Here is a 21368-nt window from a genome sequence, read left to right as displayed (position 1 = left end):
GGACACTAAAAGAGGAGACACCATGCAGGACACTAGAAGGGGAGACACCTTGCAGGAGACTAGAAGAGGAGAAAAATGTAGGACACTAGAAGAGGAGAAACCATGCAGAAAACCAGAGGAGGAGGCACCATGCAGGACACTAGAAGAGGAGACACCATGCAGGACACTAGAAGAGGAGACACCATGCAGGACACTAGAAGAGGAGACACCATGCAGGACACTAGAAGAGGAGACACCATGTGGAACACTATAAGAGGAGAAATGATGCAGGACACTAGAAGAGGAGACACCATGCAGGACACTAGAAGAGCAGTCACCATGCAGGACACTAGAAGAGCAGTCACCATGCAAGACACTAGAAGAGGGGTCACCATGTAGGACACTAGAAGAGGAGTCACCATGCAGGACACTAGAAGAGGAGACACCATGCATGACACTAGAAGAGGAGACACCATGCAGGACACTAGAAGAGGAGACACCATGCAGGACACTATAAGAGAAGACACCATGCGAACACTATAAGAGGAGAAATGATGCAGGACACTGGAAGAGGAGAAACCATGCAGGACACTAGAAGAGAAGACACCATGCAGGACACTAGAAGAGGAGACACCATGCAAGACACTAGAAAAGAAGACACCATGTGGAACACTATAAGAGGAGAAATGATGCAGGACACTAGAAGAGGAGACACCATGCAGGACACTAGAAGAGGAGAAACCATGCAGGACACTAGAAGAGGAGACACCATGCAGGACACTAGAAGAGGAGAAACCATGCAGGACACTAGAAGAGGAGACACCATGCAGGACACTAGAAGAGGAGACACCATGCAGTACACTAGAAGAGGAGACACCATGCAGGACACTAGAAGAGGAGACACCATGCAGGAGACTAGAAGAGGAGATACCATGTAGGACCCTACTATGCAGGACTTTACTAGATAAGTATCTCCCCTAGCAGCAGAAGTAATGGCAGCTCAACTGGATAGTGATTTTACATTACAGAACAAAGTCCTGTGGATAAGCCAGCATTTCTGGTCACTGTATGTCAGTGTGTGATGAGACCATAGGATTAGGGACCTCAGGCCCCATGCTGACCTGTGCTTCTCCTCAGCTCCTCGCACTGGCTGATGTGTGGAAACTTCAGGATTTCTTTCCACTTCTTGCTCTTCCCCTTACGTTTTCCACCACCCCCTAGAGGAGACATAAGAAAGTATAAGTAACAAGTTCTTGCCAAATCTGAGAGGGGAAGGGCTCTGAGTTTAGTGGGGGAAGCCACAGAAAAGGGGGCAAATTAAGGTAAGGATGCATTTTAGACCAGGGGCACATTATACGGGTTGGGGTTAGATATGAGGTATTTTTTTCCCGGGGATCTGATCATTTCTGCTGGGAGCTCTATAAATAATATAAAAAGTAAAAGAGATAATGGGCAGGCCTGTCTGGTTCCGTTTGTAAGAGAGTTTGGATTTTTGCATATTTTTCAGGTCCAAATTTAATAGAGAACTTGGTCTAAAGTTTATCGGATTTTTACCGGGCTTGGGGATTGTTATGATTAGGGCGTTAAGTGTTTTTTTCTGGGATAGATTAATTGGTTATAACTGAGTTGATATGAAAGGGCCCAAGAGGTTTAGGGGGCCCTTATGGTGTCACTTTCCCATATGATAAGACTATTACTATAAACCATACATTATAGTCGGGGGCCTGGCACACACTTTGCACTGAGGCCCATCAGCTTCTAGTTACGCCGAGGATCTCGGTTTCTCTAATAGGAAGGTTACGTTTGTCCAGCTGTTTTTTATGTCTTTGTATCTTTAGGTTGTATAATGAAGTGTAATAATCAGCAAAGAAGGATTGTGCGTTTATTATTTTTGTCTAAGAGAATGGAATTTTTTGACGGATATTTTTTATTTTATTCGCTAGGAGTTTCCCTGCTCTGCTTCCTTGCCAATAAAATTTTGTACCACTTTTCTTCATGTTGAATTCTAGTTCTAGTTTATGGATTTGGTAAAGTTTGTATCTTAAATCTTGTAGTTGGTTAGAAAGGGTGGGAGAAGGGGTTTCCTTGTTTTGGGAGTGCAACGGTCACACAGACAACTGAAGGTACTTGGGAGTACCCGGGAGGAAAGTCTCTATGGGAAGAGTCCGGAGGGAGGAGTCTGTGGACCAGTGGACCCTCTGGACCACTGGTCCACAGGAACCACTGTGGGAAGCGAGGTGTGAAAACCTTGGAAATTCCATTAGAATGCTGAAGATCCGGCCAGGAAGGAAGGGAGGTGCCGGATTATAAGGTCTGAGCCGGATTAGCCAGCGCCAAGCAGGAGGACCCTGGCCCTTTAAGGTTGGGAGAGAGGGCGCACGCACGCCATAGGAGCGGGAGCGCGGGGCCTTGGCAGCAGGAGTTCGGATGCGGCCTAGTCGGGAAGCAGGCTCATGGAGAGGCAAGTCCGGCCGGGGAGTGCAGCGCCACGTCAGGGGGCACGGTTGTGCCCGCGATCCGCAACAAGGATCCCAGGTGAATCCGTGACAGGGGGTTTCTAAATTATTAAATCTATAAATGAGGTAGTTTTGGCTTTTCTGTTTTTATTTTTTGTCTCAGGTGGCTATGTGATGGAGAGGACCTGTGATGCACCACAGGTAAGTGATAGAGGTGTCTGGGGTAGTCGTTAAAGTAGATGAATTCTTTCAATTTAGTTTTTAGGTTGTTGATATGATTAGGTTTACAAAGGATGTCATTGTTTAATCTCCAGATATAGGTAGAGTTATTCTCCCTGGAGTGATTATGATTGGGGCATGGTCTGACCATGTGATTAGACCGATGGAGTGATGGAGGAAATTTTTTGGCCATTTTTTATAGCCATTTGTAAACTATAATTAAAGGGGTTATCCGAGTTTAAGAAATAATTTATGGTCGGGCTTGGACGAGTTATTTAAAAAAAAATAATTGTGTACTCACCTCCTCTATTGCTGCTGATGTCCTGCGCTGCGGTCCATCTGATCTGTGCCCCAGTTCGGGCCAGCCGATAGCTCTCACCCTACACCATCTCCTAGCGCCCTACAATGCTGTGAAATAGGGATGGCTGAGAGTTGGCCGTCCGGAAGCTCCCTGTGTGCGGCTTCCCAAACAAACAGGGGCAAGGATCAAGGATCAGACGGACCGCGGCGCAGGACATCAGCATCGCTGGAGGAGGTAAGTACAGGCAGTCCCCGGGTTACAGACAAGATAGGGTCTGTAGGTTTGTTCTTAAGTTGAATTTGTATGTAAGTCGGAACTGTATATTTTATCATTGTAATCCCAGCCCGAACTTTTTTGGTCTCTGTGACAATTGGATTTTAAAAATGTTGGGTTGTCATAAGAATCAGGATTAATAATAAAGCTTCATTACAGACGCCTGTGATATCTGTTATAGCTGATTATTGTAGCCTAGGACTAAAGCACAATAAATTACCAATATCCAGTGGTCCGTTTGTAACTAGGGGTTGTATGTAAGTCGACTGTTCTTAAGTAGGGGACCGGCTGTACACACTTATTTTTTTTTAAATATCCCGCCCAGTCCAACACTAAGTTATTTATTACACTCGCATAACCCCTTTAAATCAGTTCTGAAGAAAGAATTGTGTGGATTGGAAAAGAACGTAAAATCTTTTTTAGAAGCATGAAAAACTCTCCAGGTGTACAAATAATTCCCCTGAGAGTAAAAGCTCGGGAGAATCTGTGGCTAGTGTGGTTTATATTGGCTTTAGGATTCTGCGGTGGAGATTTGTCTTACGAAAAAAAAAGGGATCTACGTTTAAATCTCTGTAGTATAATAAGTGTCTCTGCTTAACTTTGTTCATTCATTCTAGTAGTTCCATACCAAAAGAGCATTTGCTAGTATTAGGAACATAAAGAGGAACCAATGTAAATAACGTATTTTCAGTTTGACATATTTATATGATGTTGAGACCATTGTCATCAATAATTGACTTCATTAAATCGGATGCTAAGGTGTCTTTTATGGATATAGATTCTCCTCTCTTCTTCTGTTCTGGAGTCAGCCGCAGAGGGTAGGTCTTACAGAATATTACAGTAATACACAGCACCTCAATACTTTGCTGAAGGTGTGGGTCTGACTAACCTGTTATACACCACATATGACTGCCAGACCACCCAGGCGACAACTAACCCCTTACCAATGTCCACTTGGCGCGCATGGTCAAGGGTGTGACGGCATTTCGACCTTGACCTGTTGTATTACCCATCCGATTTCTTTACGTGGTTTAGGGGTGGAATTCTTATGGTGGCGCAGTTGATACTGACAAACGAATTCTTGCAATTGCAGCACTACCGGAGAAATTCCCTGACCTGCAGATTGCATTCTTTCCATACATGAAGGCTTCACAATATGCTGAATGATAATGACTGGAACCCCACTCCTATAACACTCCAGCTAGAGGGTTTCACACGGGCATATACTAAACAATGTCACGTTGAAGGTGTTACGGTGAGGGAGCCGGCCTTTATCAATGCACGTGAGCGTGTCCAGTTATCCAGCCTTTCTGTCCCTAGAGATCTAATGAAGGCAATCTTTGGGTATGTAGATACAGAGGTCCATCCTTGTACAGCAGTGGCGGCAGCGGGCTGCAAAGTATCCTTCAAACCTGGCTCACCCCCACAGCGCCCCCTTTCGGATTGTTTTTAGACAAGCTATCGTATATATTGTGGGTCATTTACTAAGGGCCCGATTTGCGTTTTCCCGACGTGTTACCCGAATATATTTCCGATTTGCACCGATTTTCCCCAAATTGCCCCAGGATTTTGGCGCACACGATCGGATTGTGGCGCATCGGCGCTGGCATGCACGTGATGGAAATCGGGGGCGTGGCCGAAAGAAAACCCGACGGATTCGGAAAAACCGCCGCTTTTAAAAAAAAAAATCTGCCGCGGAGCTTGCACTTACTTTCACTCAGCCCGAGCCGGTGAACTCCAGCGCGTTACGATGCTTGGTGGACGGCGGAGGAACTACCTTAATGAATCCCGGCCGGACCCGGATCCAGCACAGAGAACGCGCCGCTGGATCGCGAATGGACCAGGTAAGTAAATCTGCACCATTGTGTATGGACTGGACAGCCGCTTCCCTGAGTACAATCTTTCCTCCCTCTTCACTATTTTGACTGCTTTCTTCCCCTTTCTGGATTTTCTCTCCTCCTTCTCCTTGGCATTTCAATTTTCTTCTACCAATTCCCTGTGTTTACTGTTTTCTCCATCTTCATGCTCGTTTCCTCTTTTCTTCCATCTTCCATGTGATTTCCTTCGTTTTGGCTCAATCTTCCTTTTATTCATCTCTCTCCTCTTCCTTTCCTGTGTTTCCTCCTTTCTTCTCCTTTTTCCGTGTTCCTGCATTTCTCCTGCTGCTTCCACGTTTCCCTCATTTCTCCCATTTTCTTTTTACCTCCTTCTTTCTGGTTTCCTCTTTTTCCCTCTTTCTTCCCTGCTATTTTTTTCTTCTGTATTTCCTTTTTTCTCCTCATTCCTCCATATACTTTTTGCTCCCCCTTCTTTCTTTAGTTCCCCAAGTTCCATATTTTTTTTTTCTCATCCACATTGGTGCACATTTACTTACCCGGTCCTGCTCGATCCCCAATCCCAAATGTCCGCTGGAATGCACATCTGCCGCGATTTAAGAAGATTGTGCCCCCGATTTCCTGCTTGTGTCGCTTCCCCGCTCAGGTCCACCGGAGTTCACCATCTTTCTGGTGCATGTAAGTGCATTGGATGCGACACAAATTTAAATATTAAATCCCAAGCTTAGTCCAAAAATCCGTTGGATTGTATGACGGCACTGCCACCCGATTTCTGTCGCATGAAAGTCGGCACCGATGTGCTAAAATCCATGTCTTTCACATGTCCTTATGTCCTAAAAAAATTGCCATTTATTTTCTCTGCTTGTATTTTGAGAACATTTTCCCAGTTTATTCCCTCAAGGTTATCCCTGAGTTGCTGAAAATTTGTCCTTCTAAAGAATAATTCAAAGTGAAAGATGTTGTGGTCACTGTTACTTAGGTGACCTTCAACCTATAATTTTTATACCCTGTCAGGTCTATTGGTCAAGATAAGGTCTTGGAGTGCTCCCACCCTTGCTGGTTCCAGGACTAGTTACGACAGGTTATTGTCTTTTGCTTATGCCAAAAACCTTCTGCTTTGAAGGACCTGCAGGTTTCTGCCCCCAGTGTCTCTCTAGTGACACTCGTGGCGCGGGTAGCATTTCTGAAGACACTACCTTGGAGGTCCTTGACTTGAGCTTTCTACCTAGTTCCCAACATACTGTTCGGCATCCTGGTGATAGATAACCCTATCTGTCCACCCAATGATATAATCCCCTACCACCAACATCTGCCTAAGCCTTTCTGCACTCCTTATATATGCACTTTCTTGCATCCCTAATATCAGCCAAACATGCATATTTAATAGGGTTGGTCAGGACTAGCTAGGACTTCCTGGCACTGTTCTCTATATTCCTTTTTGTCACTGTTATCCAGCTACCAAACTGTGAGCCCTGAGCTTGTCCCCCTCCACCCACCTCATCTTCACTGATCCCAACCAGTGCCAACTGCGTCTGATCTAGACCCTTGTGTGAGAAAAGGAAATCGTGCAATTAGGACATCTATATGATCTAGACCCTACTCCAGGAGCAAAATGCCCTTCAGTGTTGCCAGTTGACTGTTAAGATTCATGGCCGGAGATTCCAAATACTCAACTTGCTTGTATGTAGTGCACACATATTTCTCCTCCTTCTTCCATGGGTTTCCTCACTTTTCTCTCTTCTGCGATGTGTTTCTTCACCTCCTCCATTTCTGTTTTGTCTTTTTTATATTTTTCCCGATTTCTTATTTTCCCCTCCTCTCCGCTTTATATCTACTCCATCTTTTTCCTCTCCCACTTCTCTGCATCTTTCTTCCTCATGTTTCCTCTGTTCTAATCTTCATTGTTTCGTCCTCTTTAACTATGATTCTTCTTATTTCCCTCCTTCTTCTTTCACCTTTTCCTTCTTATCTTTAAAGGACATTTACTCTCCGTAGCCCTTTCCCAAATATGACTGTGCCACACTGTGTCTTCCGGTGGTCCAGGGTATTCACGAGAGGGCCACCCTGCTTGCTCCCTGGACCGCCTCTGCCACTAATTTTCGTACAAGTGCGGCTTCCTGTGCACGGTTGTGTTTTGGGGCGTGGTGGCCTTTTTATGCATGCCGCCTTGCAATGCTTGGTGCTACTTCCTCTCGATGATTTGCTAAACTTCCTGTGCATGTAAAGAGTCTCCAGTGACGTCGACTTATAGGAGACTCCGTGGAGCTTGCGCCATGGACCCGGACAGAGGTGAATTCTACCCGCGGAGCCATATCTGAGATTACAGATGAAATTACAGATGAAAGAGGAGGTGGAAACAAAAGAGATGCAAGCTGTGACATCACCAGTGCAATGTCATTAGTGAAATTAGCATATGTAGCAAATCCCTTTTATAAGGTAACTGTGGGGTCCAAAGTGCTAAAAAAAACAGATGAATAGGTTTGCTATAGTTAGAAGATTTTGGTAATATAAATAGATTGCAATATATAAATTGCATGACCGGTCTTTTTTGCTTTTCTAAAAATTTTCCTTCACATCCCCCCCCCCCCCGACTTTGCATTAAATTTTTACTTCCTTCCATTTCTTTTCTTTCTTCAGACAGTTCTCCTCTACTTTGCACTTTCTATTTTTCTTTCCCCACTTTACCTTCTCTCTCTTCCCTCTTTCTACTGTTCTTCACTTTCCTCCTTTGTCCTCAAATTCCATCACTTCTTTAACATCTCCTACCCTTTTTTATGTGTCTCCCCATTTTACCCCTTCCTCTTTGCTTCTGATTTACCTGAATTTTCTTTTATTTCTCTCTTCTCCCTCATTCATCATCATCATTCTTCCTCTTATTTTCTCACATTTCCTTATATTTGCTCTCTTCTTCTATTGCCTAGTCTTTTCTTTTGCTGTATCTTCTCTTATTCTCTCTTTTTCTTCCCTCACTTTCCCTTCTTATTCTGTCCCTGGTTTTCTTTTCCTCTCTTTGTTTTCTCGACTTTGTTTGCTCTTTGTTGCTCTCCTTCCTTCCATTATGCTTCCATCTCCTTTTTCTTCACTTACTACTTTCCTTTCTTCACTTTTTGTCCAGAGAGGTTGGAATTGGAGAGGTAAACAGTAGTGATTGTTGTCACCTCAAATTGTGGGGAACAAAGTATTGTATCCCTGAAATTTAGCAGCTGATGAATGGTGGCTGCTCACACCTGTCTCAGACCCTCAGGGTAGACCCTCAGGTCTATTGCATCCATGAGGGTGTAGTGATCCCTCCACAGTTAGAGATCAGCCACCAGTAATTCTACTCTAGCAGCCAGAACCTTGGCTCGTTGACTGATGAAATATTATACTGATGAGAGTGTTACAACCCCCCATTCCCTTCCAAAAATCCCTGCAAAAGGGAATCCTAAACAAGCAAGGAGGAGCAGAAACCTCATCTGACAACGATTTACCTGTAAAAGAGGTGTAATGGTGTCAGAGGTGTCTCCACACATATTCCAGCCTGGAAGACCCCCCACATCTCCAGCGATACTTCTGTACATGTCAATGGGGCCTTCTCCAGAACATAAACAAATCTCTACCTATCTGATCATTGCAGCACAAAAAAGACCTCCCCACACATACACACAATACAACCCAAAATAAGACAAACACAGCAGGACGGAGACATGAAGAAGCCATCCACATAAGGGTTAGAGAAAACAAATGCACTGCAGCTATAAAAGGGTTAATAAGCCATGACTGGAGCCGGTGCTGATAGCAGGAGGGAGGGGGGGGGTCGTTTTTTGTCAGATGCTGCTGCTGACGGCTGGAGATGCTGCCGCCTGTCATGTCACAGATGATGGGTCCAGAGAACAGGTGCATAGACAATACCACAGTCATCATCCATCATAGCAGAGAGCATCCTGCAGGACCGGGAGGAGGCGGCCGCCAAACGCTCTTACCTTCTCTTGCTTTCAGCAGCACAGTGTTTGCCACAATGTTTTCCAGCTCCATTGACAGGCTGAGTGCAAGGAAGTAATGCAGCAGCTTCAGAGGCGGCAAGAAGGGAAAGAAGGGAGCAGGGAAGGAGGGAGGGTGGAAAGAGGCTGGCACCAAGGAGGGAGGAAGGAGGAAAGAGGCCGATACTGAGGAGGGAGGAAGGAGGAAAGAGGCCGGCACCGAGGAGGGAGGAAGGAGGAAAGAGGCCGGCACTGAGGAGGGAGGAAGGAGGAAAGAGGCCGGCACCGAGGAGGGAGGAAGGAGGAAAGAGGCCGGCACTGGAGGAAGGAGAAAGAGGCCGACACTGAGCAGGGAGGAAGGAGGAAAGAGGCCGGCACCGAGTAGGGAGGAAAGAGGCCGGCACCGAGGAGGGAGGAAGGAGGAAAGATGCCGATACTGAGGCGGGAGGAAGGAGGAAAGAGACCAGCACTGAGGAGGGAGGAAAGAGGCCGGCACCAAGGAGGGAGGAAGGAGGACAGAGGCCGGCACTGAGGAAGGAGGAAAGAGGCCGACACTGAGCAGGGAGGAAGGAGGAAAGAGGCCGGCACCGAGTAGGGAGGAAAGAGACCGGCACCGAGGAGGGAGGAAGGAGGAAAGAGGCTGACACCGAGGAGGGAGGAAGGAGGAAAGATGCCGATACTGAGGTGGGAGGAAGGAGGAAAGAGACCAGCACTGAGGAGGGAGGAAAGAGGCCGGCACCAAGGAGGGAGGAAGGAGGAAAGAGGCCGATACTGAGGCGGGAGGAAGGAGGAAAGAGGCCGGCACTGAGGAGGGAGGAAGGAGGAAAGAGGCCGGCACTGAGGAGGGAGGAAGGAGGAAAGAGGCCGGCTCCAAGGAGGGAGGAAGGAGGAAAGAGGCCGGCACCGAGGAGGGAGGAAGGAGGAAAGAGGCCGGCACCGAGGAGGGAGGAAGGAGGAAAGAGGCCGGCACCGAGGAGGGAGGAAGGAGGAAAGAGGCCGGCACCGAGCAGGGATGAAGGAGGAAAGAGGCTGACACAGAGGAGGGACGAAGGAGGAAAGAGGCCGATACTGAGGAGGGGGGAAGGAGGGAAAGAGGCTGACACCGAGGAGGGAGGAAGGAGGAAAGAGGCTGACACTGAGGAGGGAGGAAGGAGGAAAGAGGCCGATACTGAGGAGGGAGGAAAGAGGCCGGCACCGAGCAGGGAGGAAGGAGGAAAAAGGCCGGCACCGAGGAGGGAGAAAGGAGGGGAGGAAGGAGGAAAGAGGCCGGCACCGAGAAGGGAGAAAGGAGGAAAGAGGCCGACACCGAGGAGGGAGAAAGGAGGGGAGGAAGGAGGAAAGAGGCCGGCACCGAGGAGGAAGGAAGGAGGAAAGAGGCCGACACCGAGGAGGGAGAAAGGAGGAAAGAGGCCGACACCGAGGAGGGAGGAAGGAGGAAAGAGGCCGACACCTAGGAGGGTGGAAGGAGGAAAGAGGCCAACACCAAGGAGGGAGGAAGGAGGAAAGAGGCCGGCACCGAGGAGGGAGAAAGAAGGAAAGAGGCCGGCACCGAGGAGGGAGGAAGGAGGAAAGAGGCCGGCACCGAGGAGGGAGGAAGGAGGAAAGAGGCCGGCACCAAGGAGGGAGGAAGGAGGAAAGAGGCCGGCACCGAGCAGGGAGGAAGGAGGAAAGAGGCCGGCACCGAGCAGGGAGGAAGGAGGAAAGAGGCCGGCACAGAGGAGGGAGAAAGGAGGGGAGGAAGGAGGAAAGAGGCCGGCACCGAGGAGGGAGAAAGGAGGAAAGAGGCCGGCACCGAGGAGGGAGGAAGGAGGAAAGAGGCCGGCACCTAGAAGGAAGTAGGAAAGAGGCCGATACTGAGGAGGGAGGAAGGAGGAAAGAGGCCGGCACTAAGGAGGGAGGAAGGAGGAAAGAGGCCGGCACCAAGGAGGGAGGAAGGAGGAAAGAGGCTGACACCGAGGAGGGAGGAAGGAGGAAAGAGGCCGGCACCGAGCAGGGAGGAAGGAGGAAAGAGGCCGGCACCGAGGAGGGAGAAAGGAGGGGAGGAAAGAGGCCGGCACCGAGGAGGGAGAAAGGAGGAAAGAGGCCGGCACCGAGGAGGGAGGAAGGAGGAAAGAGGCTGGCACCTAGAAGGAAGTAGGAAAGAGGCCGATACTGAGGAGGGAGGAAGGAGGAAAGAGGCCGGCACCGAGGAGGGAGGAAGGAGGAAAGAGGCTGACACTGAGGAGGGAAGAAGGGAGCAGGGAAATAGGGAAAGTGGAAAGAGGCTGGCACCAAGGAGGGAAGAAGGAGGAAAAAGGTCGACACTGAGGAGGGAGGAAAGAGGCCGACACCAAGGAGGGAGGAAAGAGGCCGACACCAAGGAGGGAGGAAAGAGGCCGACACCAAGGAGGGAGGAAAGAGGCCGACACCAAGGAGGGAGGAAAGAGGCCGACACCAAGGAAAGAGGCCGACACCAAGGAAAGAGGCCGACACCAAGGAAAGAGGCCGACACCAAGGAGGGAGGAAAGAGGCCGACACCAAGGAGGGAGGAAAGAGGCCGACACCAAGGAGGGAGGAAAGAGGCCGACACCAGGGAGGGAGGAAAGAGGCCGACACTGAGGAGGGAGGAAGGAGGAAAGAGGTCGGCACATAGGAGGGAGGAAGGAGGAAAGAGGCCGACAATGAGGAGGGAAGAAGGAGAAAAGAGGCCGACACTGAGGAGGGAAGAAGGAGGAAAGAGGCTGACACTGAGGAGGGAAGAAGGAGGAAAGAGACCGACACTGAGGAGGGAAGAAGGAGGAAAGAGGCCGGCACAGAGGAGGGATGAAGGAGGAAAGAAGCCGACACTGAGGAGGGAGGAAGGAGGAAATAGGCCAGCACCAAGGAGGGAGGAAGAAGAAAAAGGGTTGGCACCAAGGAGGAAGGAGGCCAACACCGAGGAGAGAGGAAAGGAGGAAAAAGACTGGTAAAAGGGAGAGAGAAAGGAGAAAAGAGATTGTCACCAGGGAGAGAGGAGGGGTGGAACGAGAAAAAAGGCCAACACCGAGGAGGGAAGATGTGGAGAGAGGGAGGAAGGAAGCAGGAAAGAGGCTGGCACCGAGGAGGGAGAAAAGAGACCGACACCAATGAGAAAGCAAGGAAGGAAATAAGTGGATGACACCGGGGTGGAAGGAAGGAGCAAAAACACTGGCACCAAGGAGAGAGGAAAGAGAGAAAAAGGAAAGAGGCCGGCAATGAGGAGAAAGGAAGGAGACCAGCTCTGCTATCTGTCACCTCTTCCTGTATAATATCACTGCTATCTGTCACCTCCTCCTGTATAATATCACTGCTATCTGTCACCTCCTCCTGTATAATATCACTGCTATCTGTCACCTCCTCCTGTATAATATCACTGCTATCTGTCACCTCTTCCTGTATAATATCACTGCTATCTGTCACCTCCTCCTGTATAATATCACTGCTATCTGTCACCTCTTCCTGTATAATATCACTGCTATCTGTCACCTCTTCCTGTATAATATCACTGCTATCTGTCACCTCCTCCTGTATAATATCACTGCTATCTGTCACCTCCTCCTGTATAATATCACTGCTATCTGTCACCTCCTCCTGTGTAATATCACTGATATCGGTCCTCTCCTCCTGTATAGTATCACTGCTATCGGTCCCCTCCTCCTGTATAGTATCACTGCTATCGGTCCCCTCCTCCTGTATAGTATCATTGCTATCGGTCCCCTCCTCCTGTATAGTATCACTGCTATCGGTCCTCTCCTCCTGTATAATATCACTGCTAACTGTCACCTCTTCCTGTATAATATCACAGCTATCTGTCACCTCCTCCTGTGTAATATCACTGCTATCTGTCACCTCCTCCTGTGTAATATCACTGCTATCTGTCACCTTCTCCTGTATAATATCACAGCTATCTGTCACCTCCTCCTGTGTAATATCACTGCTATCTGTCACCTCCTCCTGTATAATATCACTGCTATCTGTCGCCTCCTCCTGTGTAATATCACTGCTATCTGTCACCTCCTACTGTATAATATCACTGCTATCTGTCACCTCCTCCTGTATAATATCACTGCTATCTGTCACCTCCTCCTGTATAATATCACTGCTATCTGTCACCTCCTCCTGTGTAATATCACTGTTATCTGTCACCTCCTCCTGTATAATTTCACTTCTGTCAGCTCCTGTATACTATCACTGCTATCTGTCACCTTCTTCTCCTGTATTATATCACTGCTATCTGTCACCTCCTCCTGTACAGAGTGATGATGTCATACCTTACGCTCCGCCCCGTCTGTGCTGGTAATACAGCACCTCCCGCCAATTCTCTTATCATTTTCTCTGATGACTCCGCCTTCGGGGCTGAAGGGGCGGGGCTTACTCTCTGCTTTCCGCTGATAGGCCTGCACTTTCAACTTGATGACAGTGACCACGTGACAAGAGCAAGATGGCGGCGACCTGGGGAAGGTTACTGACAGTGCGGGTGAGGGCCCCGACCCCATGGAAACGTCATTATATTCCCCCGTAACCTGCACCTCATACCTCCCCCTCCTAACCTGCACCTCATTATACCTCCCCCTCCCTGCACCTCATACCTCATTATACCTCCCCCCATTACCTGCACCTCATACCTCCCCCTTCCCTGCGCCTCATACCTCATTATACCTCCCCCCTCCTAACCTGCACCTCATACCTCATTATACCTCCCCCCTCCTAACCTGCACCTCATCATACCTCCCCCCATTACCTGCACCTCATTATACCTCCCCCCTCCCTGCACCTCATACCTCATTATACCTCCCCCTCCTAACCTGCACCTCATACCTCATTATACCCCTCCCCCTCCTAACCTGCACCTCATACCTCATTATACCTCCCCCCTCCTAACCTGCACCTCATCATACCTCCCCCCATTACCTGCACCTCATTATACCTCCCCCCTCCCTGCACCTCATACCTCATTATACCTCCCCCTCCTAACCTGCACCTCATACCTCATTATACCCCTCCCCCTCCTAACCTGCACCTCATACCTCATTATACCTCCCCCTCCCTGCACCTCATACCTCATTATACCTCCCCCCATTACCTGCACCTCATACCTCCCCTTCCCTGCGCCTCATACCTCATTATACCTCCCCCCTCCTAACCTGCACCTCATACCTCATTATACCTCCCCCCTCCTAACCTGCACCTCATCATACCTCCCCCCATTACCTGCACCTCATTATACCTCCCCCCTCCCTGCACCTCATACCTCATTATACCTCCCCCTCCTAACCTGCACCTCATACCTCATTATACCCCTCCCCCTCCTAACCTGCACCTCATACCTCATTATACCTCCCCCTCCTAACCTGCACCTAATACCTCATTATACCTCCCCCCTCCTAACCTGCACCTCATACCTCATTATACCTCCCCCTCCTAACCTGCACCTAATACCTCATTATACCTCCCCCCTCCTAACCTGCACCTCATACCTCATTATACCTCCCCCCTCCTAACCTGCACCTCATACCTCATTATACCCCTCCCCCTCCTAACCTGCACCTCATACCTCATTATACCTCCCCCCTCCTAACCTGCACCTCATACCTCATTATACCTCCCCCTCCTAACCTGCACCTCATACCTCATTATACCTCCCCTCTCCTAACCTGCACCTCATACCTCATTATACCTCCCCCCCATTACCTGCACCTCATTATACCTCCCCCCTCCCTGCACCTCATACCTCATTATACCTCCCCCTCCTAACCTGCACCTCATACCTCATTATACCCCTCCCCCTCCTAACCTGCACCTCATACCTCATTATACCTCCCCCTCCTAACCTGCACCTAATACCTCATTATACCTCCCCCCTCCTAACCTGCACCTCATACCTCATTATACCCCTCCCCCTCCTAACCTGCACCTCATACCTCATTATACCTCCCCCTCCTAACCTGCACCTAATACCTCATTATACCTCCCCCCTCCTAACCTGCACCTAATACCTCATTATACCTCCCCCCTCCTAACCTGCACCTCATACCTCATTATACCTCCCCCCTCCTAACCTGCACCTCATACCTCATTATACCTCCCCCCTCCTAACCTGCACCTCATACTTCATTATACCTCCCCCCTCCTAACCTGCACCTCATACCTCATTATACCTCCCCCTCCTAACCTGCACCTCATGCCTCATTATACCTCCCCCCTCCTAACCTGCACCTCATACTTCATTATACCTCCCCCCTCCTAACCTGCACCTCATTATACCTCCCCCCTCCTAACCTGCACCTCATTATACCTCCCTCCTCCTAACCTGCACCTCATACCTCATTATACCCCTCCCCCCTCCTAACCTGCACCTCATACCTCATTATACCTCCCCCTCCTAACCTGCACCTCATACCTCATTATACCTCCCCCCTCCTAACCTGCACCTCATACCTCATTATACCTCCCCCCTCCTAACCTGCACCTCATACCTCATTATACCTCCCCCCTCCTAACCTGCACCTCATACCTCATTATACCTCCCCCCTCCTAACCTGCACCTCATACCTCATTATACCTCCCCCCTCCTAACCTGCACCTCATACCTCATTATACCTCCCCCCTCCTAACCTGCACCTCATACCTCATTATACCTCCCCCCTCCTAACCTGCACCTCATACCTCATTATACCTCCCCCCTCCTAACCTGCACCTCATACCTCATTATACCTCCCCCCTCCTAACCTGCACCTCATACCTCATTATTCCTCCCCCCATTACCTGCACCTCATACCTCATTATACCTCCCCCTCCTAACCTGCACCTCATACCTCATTATACCTCCCCCCTCTCCTAACCTGCACCTCATACCTCATTATTCCTCCCCCCATTACCTGCACCTCATACCTCATTATACCTCCCCCCTCCTAACCTGCACCTCATACCTCATTATACCTCCCCCCTCCTAACCTGCTCCTCATACCTCATTATACCTTCCCCCTCCTAACCTGCACCTCATACCTCATTATACCTCCCCCCTCCTAACCTGCACCTCATACCTCATTATACCTCCCCCCTCCTAACCTGCACCTCATACCTCATTATACCTCCCCCCTCCTAACCTGCACCTCATACCTCATTATACCTCCCCCCTCCTAACCTGCACCTCATACCTCATTATACCTCCCCCCTCCTAACCTGCACCTCATACCTCATTATACCCCTCCCCCTCCTAACCTGCACCTCATACCTCATTATACCTCCCCCTCCTAACCTGCACCTCATACCTCATTATACCTCCCCCCTCCTAACCTGCACCTCATACCTCATTATACCTTCCCCCTCCTAACCTGCACCTCATACCTCATTATACCTCCCCCCTCCTAACCTGCACCTCATACCTCATTATACCTCCCCCCTCCTAACCTGCACCTCATACTTCATTATACCTCCCCCCTCCTAACCTGCACCTCATACCTCATTATACCTCCCCCCTCCTAACCTGCACCTCATACCTCATTATACCTCCCCCCTCCTAACCTGCACCTCATTATACCCCCCCCCCTCCTAACCTGCACCTCATACCTCATTATACCTCCCCCCTCCTAACCTGCACCTCATACCTCATTATACCTCCCCCCTCCTAACCTGCACCTCATACCTCATTATACCTCCCCCCTCCTAACCTGCACCTCATACCTCATTATACCTCCTAACCTGCACCTCATACCTCATTATACCTCTCCCCTCCTAACCTGCACCTCATACCTCATTATACCTCCTAACCTTCACCTCATACCTCCCCCCTCCTAACCTGCACCTCATACCTCATTATACCTCCCCCCCCCCTAACCTGCACCTCATACCTCATTATACCTCTCCCCCCCCTAACCTGCACCTCATACCTCATTATACCTCCCCCCTCCTAACCTGCACCTCATACCTCATTATACCTCCCCCCTCCTAACCTGCACCTCATACCTCATTATACCTCCTAACCTGCACCTCATACCTCATTATACCTCCCCCTCCTAACCTGCACCTCATACCTCATTATACCTCCTAACCTTCACCTCATACCTCCCCCCTCCTAACCTGCACCTCATACCTCATTATACCTCCCCCCCCCCTAACCTGCACCTCATACCTCATTATACCTCTCCCCCCCCTAACCTGCACCTCATACCTCATTATACCTCCCCCCTCCTAACCTGCACCTCATACCTCCCCCCTCCTAACCTGCACCTCATACCTCCCCCCTCCTAACCTGCACCTCATACCTCCCCCCTCCTAACCTGCACCTCATACCTCCCCCCTCCTAACCTGCACCTCATACCTCCCCCTCCTAACCTGCACCTCATACCTCCCCCCTCCTAACCTGCACCTCATACCTCCCCCCTCCTAACCTGCACCTCATACCTCCCCCCTCCTAACCTGCACCTCATACCTCCCCCCTCCTAACCTGCACCTCATACCTCCCCCCTCCTAACCTGCACCTCATACCTCCCCCCTCCTAACCTGCACCTCATACCTCCCCCCTCCTAACCTGCACCTCATACCTCATTATACCTCCCCCCTCCTAACCTGCACCTCATACCTCATTATACCTCCCCCCTCCTAACCTGCACCTCATACCTCATTATACCCCTCCCCCTCCTAACCTGCACCTCATACCTCATTATACCCCTCCCCCTCCTAACCTGCACCTCATACCTCATTATACCTCTCCCCCCTCCTAACCTGCACCTCATACCTCATTATACCTCCCCCCTCCTAACCTGCACCTCATACCTCATTATACCTCCCCCCTCCTAACCTGTTCTTCATACCTCCCTCTCTCCTATCCTGCACCTCATTATACCTCCCTCTCTCTCCTAACCTGTTCCTCATACCTCCCTCTCTCCTATCCTCTGCCTCATACCAGGCCTGTATAGTTGGTAAACTCCATTGGGCACGTTTAAAGGAAATCTACCATCAAAATCCATCCTGATTTGGACAGGACACAAACGGGGACACTTACTCATAGTTCCAGGCCCGTGACTGTGCTATCTACTTATATTTGTTATCCATGACCTCCTTCCTTCTAATATCAACTTTTATATTTATGCTAATGAGCCAGAATGGCTTTTGGGGGTGTTACCAGAGCCCCTCCAAGTTGTAGGTTCACAGACTGTTACAATTACCAGAACATGTCTCGCCCAACTCTCTTCTCTCTCCCGCTGCCTGTGTAATCTACTGTAACAGCAGGAAGTGCAGAGGAAGCGGAGACCTGCTCTGCTCATTGTAACATCCTGTGAAGCTACAGCACACAGTGGCTCTGAAGTGCTCTGTCCCCAATCTCATTAGCAAAATTTTAAAAAGGAGGCCATGGTAACAAATATAAGAAGATACCACAGTCCCGGTGCCTGGATCTATGAGCGATGTCTCTGGGTTATCAGGATGGATTTACATTTACAGTAATATTGAGACTTTGATACAATAACCAAGTTATTTCAGTGGAACATAAAATATTTATTGGAATACAAACTCGGAACTTTAGCTTTACTAAATTGTAACTATGTAAAACACTGAGTATAAAACAGACAATCTTTAACAAAAATGTAGCGATGTATCTGATTAGTGAGTCTATGAATTTGAGGCGATCAAATCCTTCTTAAAGGGGTTTTCCCACTAACTCAAGTTAGGCCCTATCCATGCTGAGACCCCAACAGATGGTGAAAAGGAGGGTCCGACGGTGCTGGTAACAATGCAGTAACCACACGGGCAACATCTCTAACAATTTCCGGATACAGACAATCCCCGGGTTATGTACAAGATAGGGTCAGTAGGTTTGTTCTTAAGTTGAATTTGTATGTAAGTTGGAACTGTATATTTTATAATTGTAACAAAATTTTTTTGTTGGTTTAATCCTGGTTCTTAATTACAGACAGAGCAGCAAACGTGGACTCAGGGAAAGCAAACTAAAGCATAAAGCAGTATAGAGCGAGAACATACCCCGGACAATCCTGCCACCATCCAGTGTTCCTGATCACTCTAGCAGATGGAACATAAGTGCAGCCATTCCTTCCCCTCTGCTCTGTAGGGGAGGAACTTAGCTACTGAGCATGTACATAATGAGCAGTCACATTCGTCTCAACTGAAAGCCGACATCTTTGATCAGGAATAGAACAGACATTTATAGGACGTTCCATAATAAGTGAACTAATTGTAACAATTTATTATATATTTTTGGAGCTGGAAGCGGTCCATTTTATTCTGACTCTACTGAAATTTGTCTCCAATTCAGACCCCAGAGCCCTACCTCATTATACCTCTCTACCTCCTATCCTGTACCTCATACCTCACTATATCTCCTTCTATCTTGCATCTCATTATACCTCCTAACCTGTACCTCATACCTCATTATACCATCTCTTCCAAATGTGTGCCTCATTACATATCCTCCTCTTAACTTGTACTTCATACCCCATTATACCTCCCCCCTCCTCCTAACCTGCGCCTCATTCCTGATTATACCTGACCGCTCCCAAGCCTCTTCTCTCCCTCACTGTGGCCCCTGTGTTTCTCAGGTCCTTCGCCCCGCAGCCTCCAGTCTCTGCAGTGGTGCAGCTCGGGTCACCTGTCCCACCCTGAGGCGGAGCTTTAGTACTGGTGAGTATTTTGGGGTCATGGTTATTTTACCCCATAACAGTACTGCAGTATGACCACAAGGGGCTCTGTGCTCGCTATACCAGGTGCTATAGACAATCACATGACCCAGAAGAGGGAACACCCTCATTATACCCAGTCCTTGAGGCGATCTATGACGTCCAGTGACTGGAGGTCTGTGATGTCTGCGGCCTTACTTAATATCTTCATCGCCTCCATTTTAGGTTTGACAAGGTTCCTTCCTGCTGTTACCCAGCATGCACCTCACTTTAAAGGAACGGCCGTGGTAAATGGGGAGTTCAAGGAGCTGAGCCTGGACGACTTCAAAGGCAAATACCTGGTGCTCTTCTTCTACCCGTTAGACTTGTGAGTAGCGGGTGATGCCGGGCCAGGGTGGGGGGGGGCGCCTCTGCTGTGCTCCGGCCAGGGTGGGGGGGGCCGCCTCTGCTGTGCTCCGGCCAGGGTGGGGGGGGGCCGCCTCTGCTGTGCTCCGGCCAGGGTGGGGGCCGCCACTGGTGTGCGCCAGGGTTGGAGGGGGGATGCGCCTCTGCTGTGCGCCGAGCCATCGCCTTTGCTCGGCATCATTGCCACCTTCTCTCTTCCAGCACCTTTGTGTGTCCTACTGAGATTGTGGCGTTCAGTGATAAGGCCAATGAGTTCCATGATGTGAATTGTGAGGTCATTGCTGTCTCTGTGGACTCTCATTTCTGCCACCTGGCCTGGACCAACACCCTCGTAAGGTAAGTGGCACCCCTCTGACAGCAATGATATGTCCCCATCTTCTGTGAGTGATGAGATGTGGCACCTCACTACGCCTCGTGCTTCTTTTCTATGTTGTAGAGCGGAGGCCTCGGACACATGAACATCCCGTTGCTGTCTGACTTATCTAAACAGATTTCTCGCGATTACGGAGTCCTCCTGGAGACCCCGGGGATCGCACTCAGGTAACTGCAGTGGCTGCTGCACCACCACCGCATCCAAGGGGTTATGATTGTCTAATCTCATCCAAACACACCGTAACTCCAGGAGACTCCATGAGGAAACCCCTTTGATGCATGCGCTCTCTCTCGTTCTCTCTTGCAGGGGTCTATTTATCATTGATCCTAATGGGATTGTGCGGCACATGAGCGTGAATGACCTGCCGGTGGGGCGGAGCGTGGAGGAGACGTTGCGTTTGGTTAAGGCTTTCCAGTTTGTGGAGACTCATGGCGAGGTCTGCCCAGCCAACTGGACCCCCCACTCTCCCACGGTACGTATCTCCACCATCTGTTTGCTGTCAGTGAATGGGAGTGTATTGCTGGGACAGTCTGTTATCACGGTTTCCATTTTCATTGTCTGACAGCAGCGGTTGTGAGAATGGGAACCTTGGGGGGGGGGGGGGGGGGTGGTAGAGAGACGGCCTTGTCTGATCTTCCCTCTTCTTCTCTTACAGATTAAGCCCAACCCAGAAGGATCCAGAGAATACTTTGAGAAAGTGAATTGAAGCGAGCGGGCCCGTATTATGTACAAGACAATAAAATCTGCTCTCTGATATTCCCTGTGTAGTGACTGCCTCATATATACAAGTGCCATCTAAAATACATACATACATACATACATACACACTAAGGGAATCCACACCATGGTTACAATCATGACATTTTTCACAGACTCCTCCTGTGACTCGCTTTGAGTGGAAATGTACAGTATTTGATACTATCAATCAGACCCCCTAGGG

The 21368-nt window shown here is 49.4% G+C and overlaps 2 protein-coding genes across 2 annotated transcripts in view; one reads left to right on the top strand and one right to left on the bottom strand.

The window, feature by feature from the left end:
- The window catches only part of GRK5 (G protein-coupled receptor kinase 5), a 34381-nt gene extending 25106 nt beyond the window's left edge, over positions 1–9275 (bottom strand). Inside the window, exons 1-2 of the mRNA XM_072130790.1 lie at positions 9026–9275; positions 1101–1196 (exon numbers count right to left, since the gene is read on the bottom strand). Coding sequence (XP_071986891.1) covers positions 1101–1196; positions 9026–9077 — 148 coding nt within the window. The 5' untranslated portion in view covers positions 9078–9275. The remainder of the gene's footprint in view (positions 1–1100; positions 1197–9025) is intronic.
- Positions 9276–13376: 4101 nt separating this feature from the next.
- Positions 13377–21184, top strand: PRDX3 (peroxiredoxin 3). The gene is given in 7 exon segments (XM_072130793.1): positions 13377–13496; positions 19573–19654; positions 19876–20017; positions 20257–20395; positions 20492–20595; positions 20735–20900; positions 21084–21184. Coding segments are annotated over 7 exon segments (720 nt in total). The 5' UTR covers positions 13377–13460; the 3' UTR covers positions 21135–21184.
- Positions 21185–21368: the final 184 nt, after the last annotated feature.

The sequence above is a fragment of the Engystomops pustulosus genome, chromosome 11 (assembly GCF_040894005.1).
Source record: "Engystomops pustulosus chromosome 11, aEngPut4.maternal, whole genome shotgun sequence".
Lineage (NCBI taxonomy): Eukaryota > Metazoa > Chordata > Amphibia > Anura > Leptodactylidae > Engystomops > Engystomops pustulosus.
This window is presented reverse-complemented; position numbering and strand designations above follow the sequence as displayed.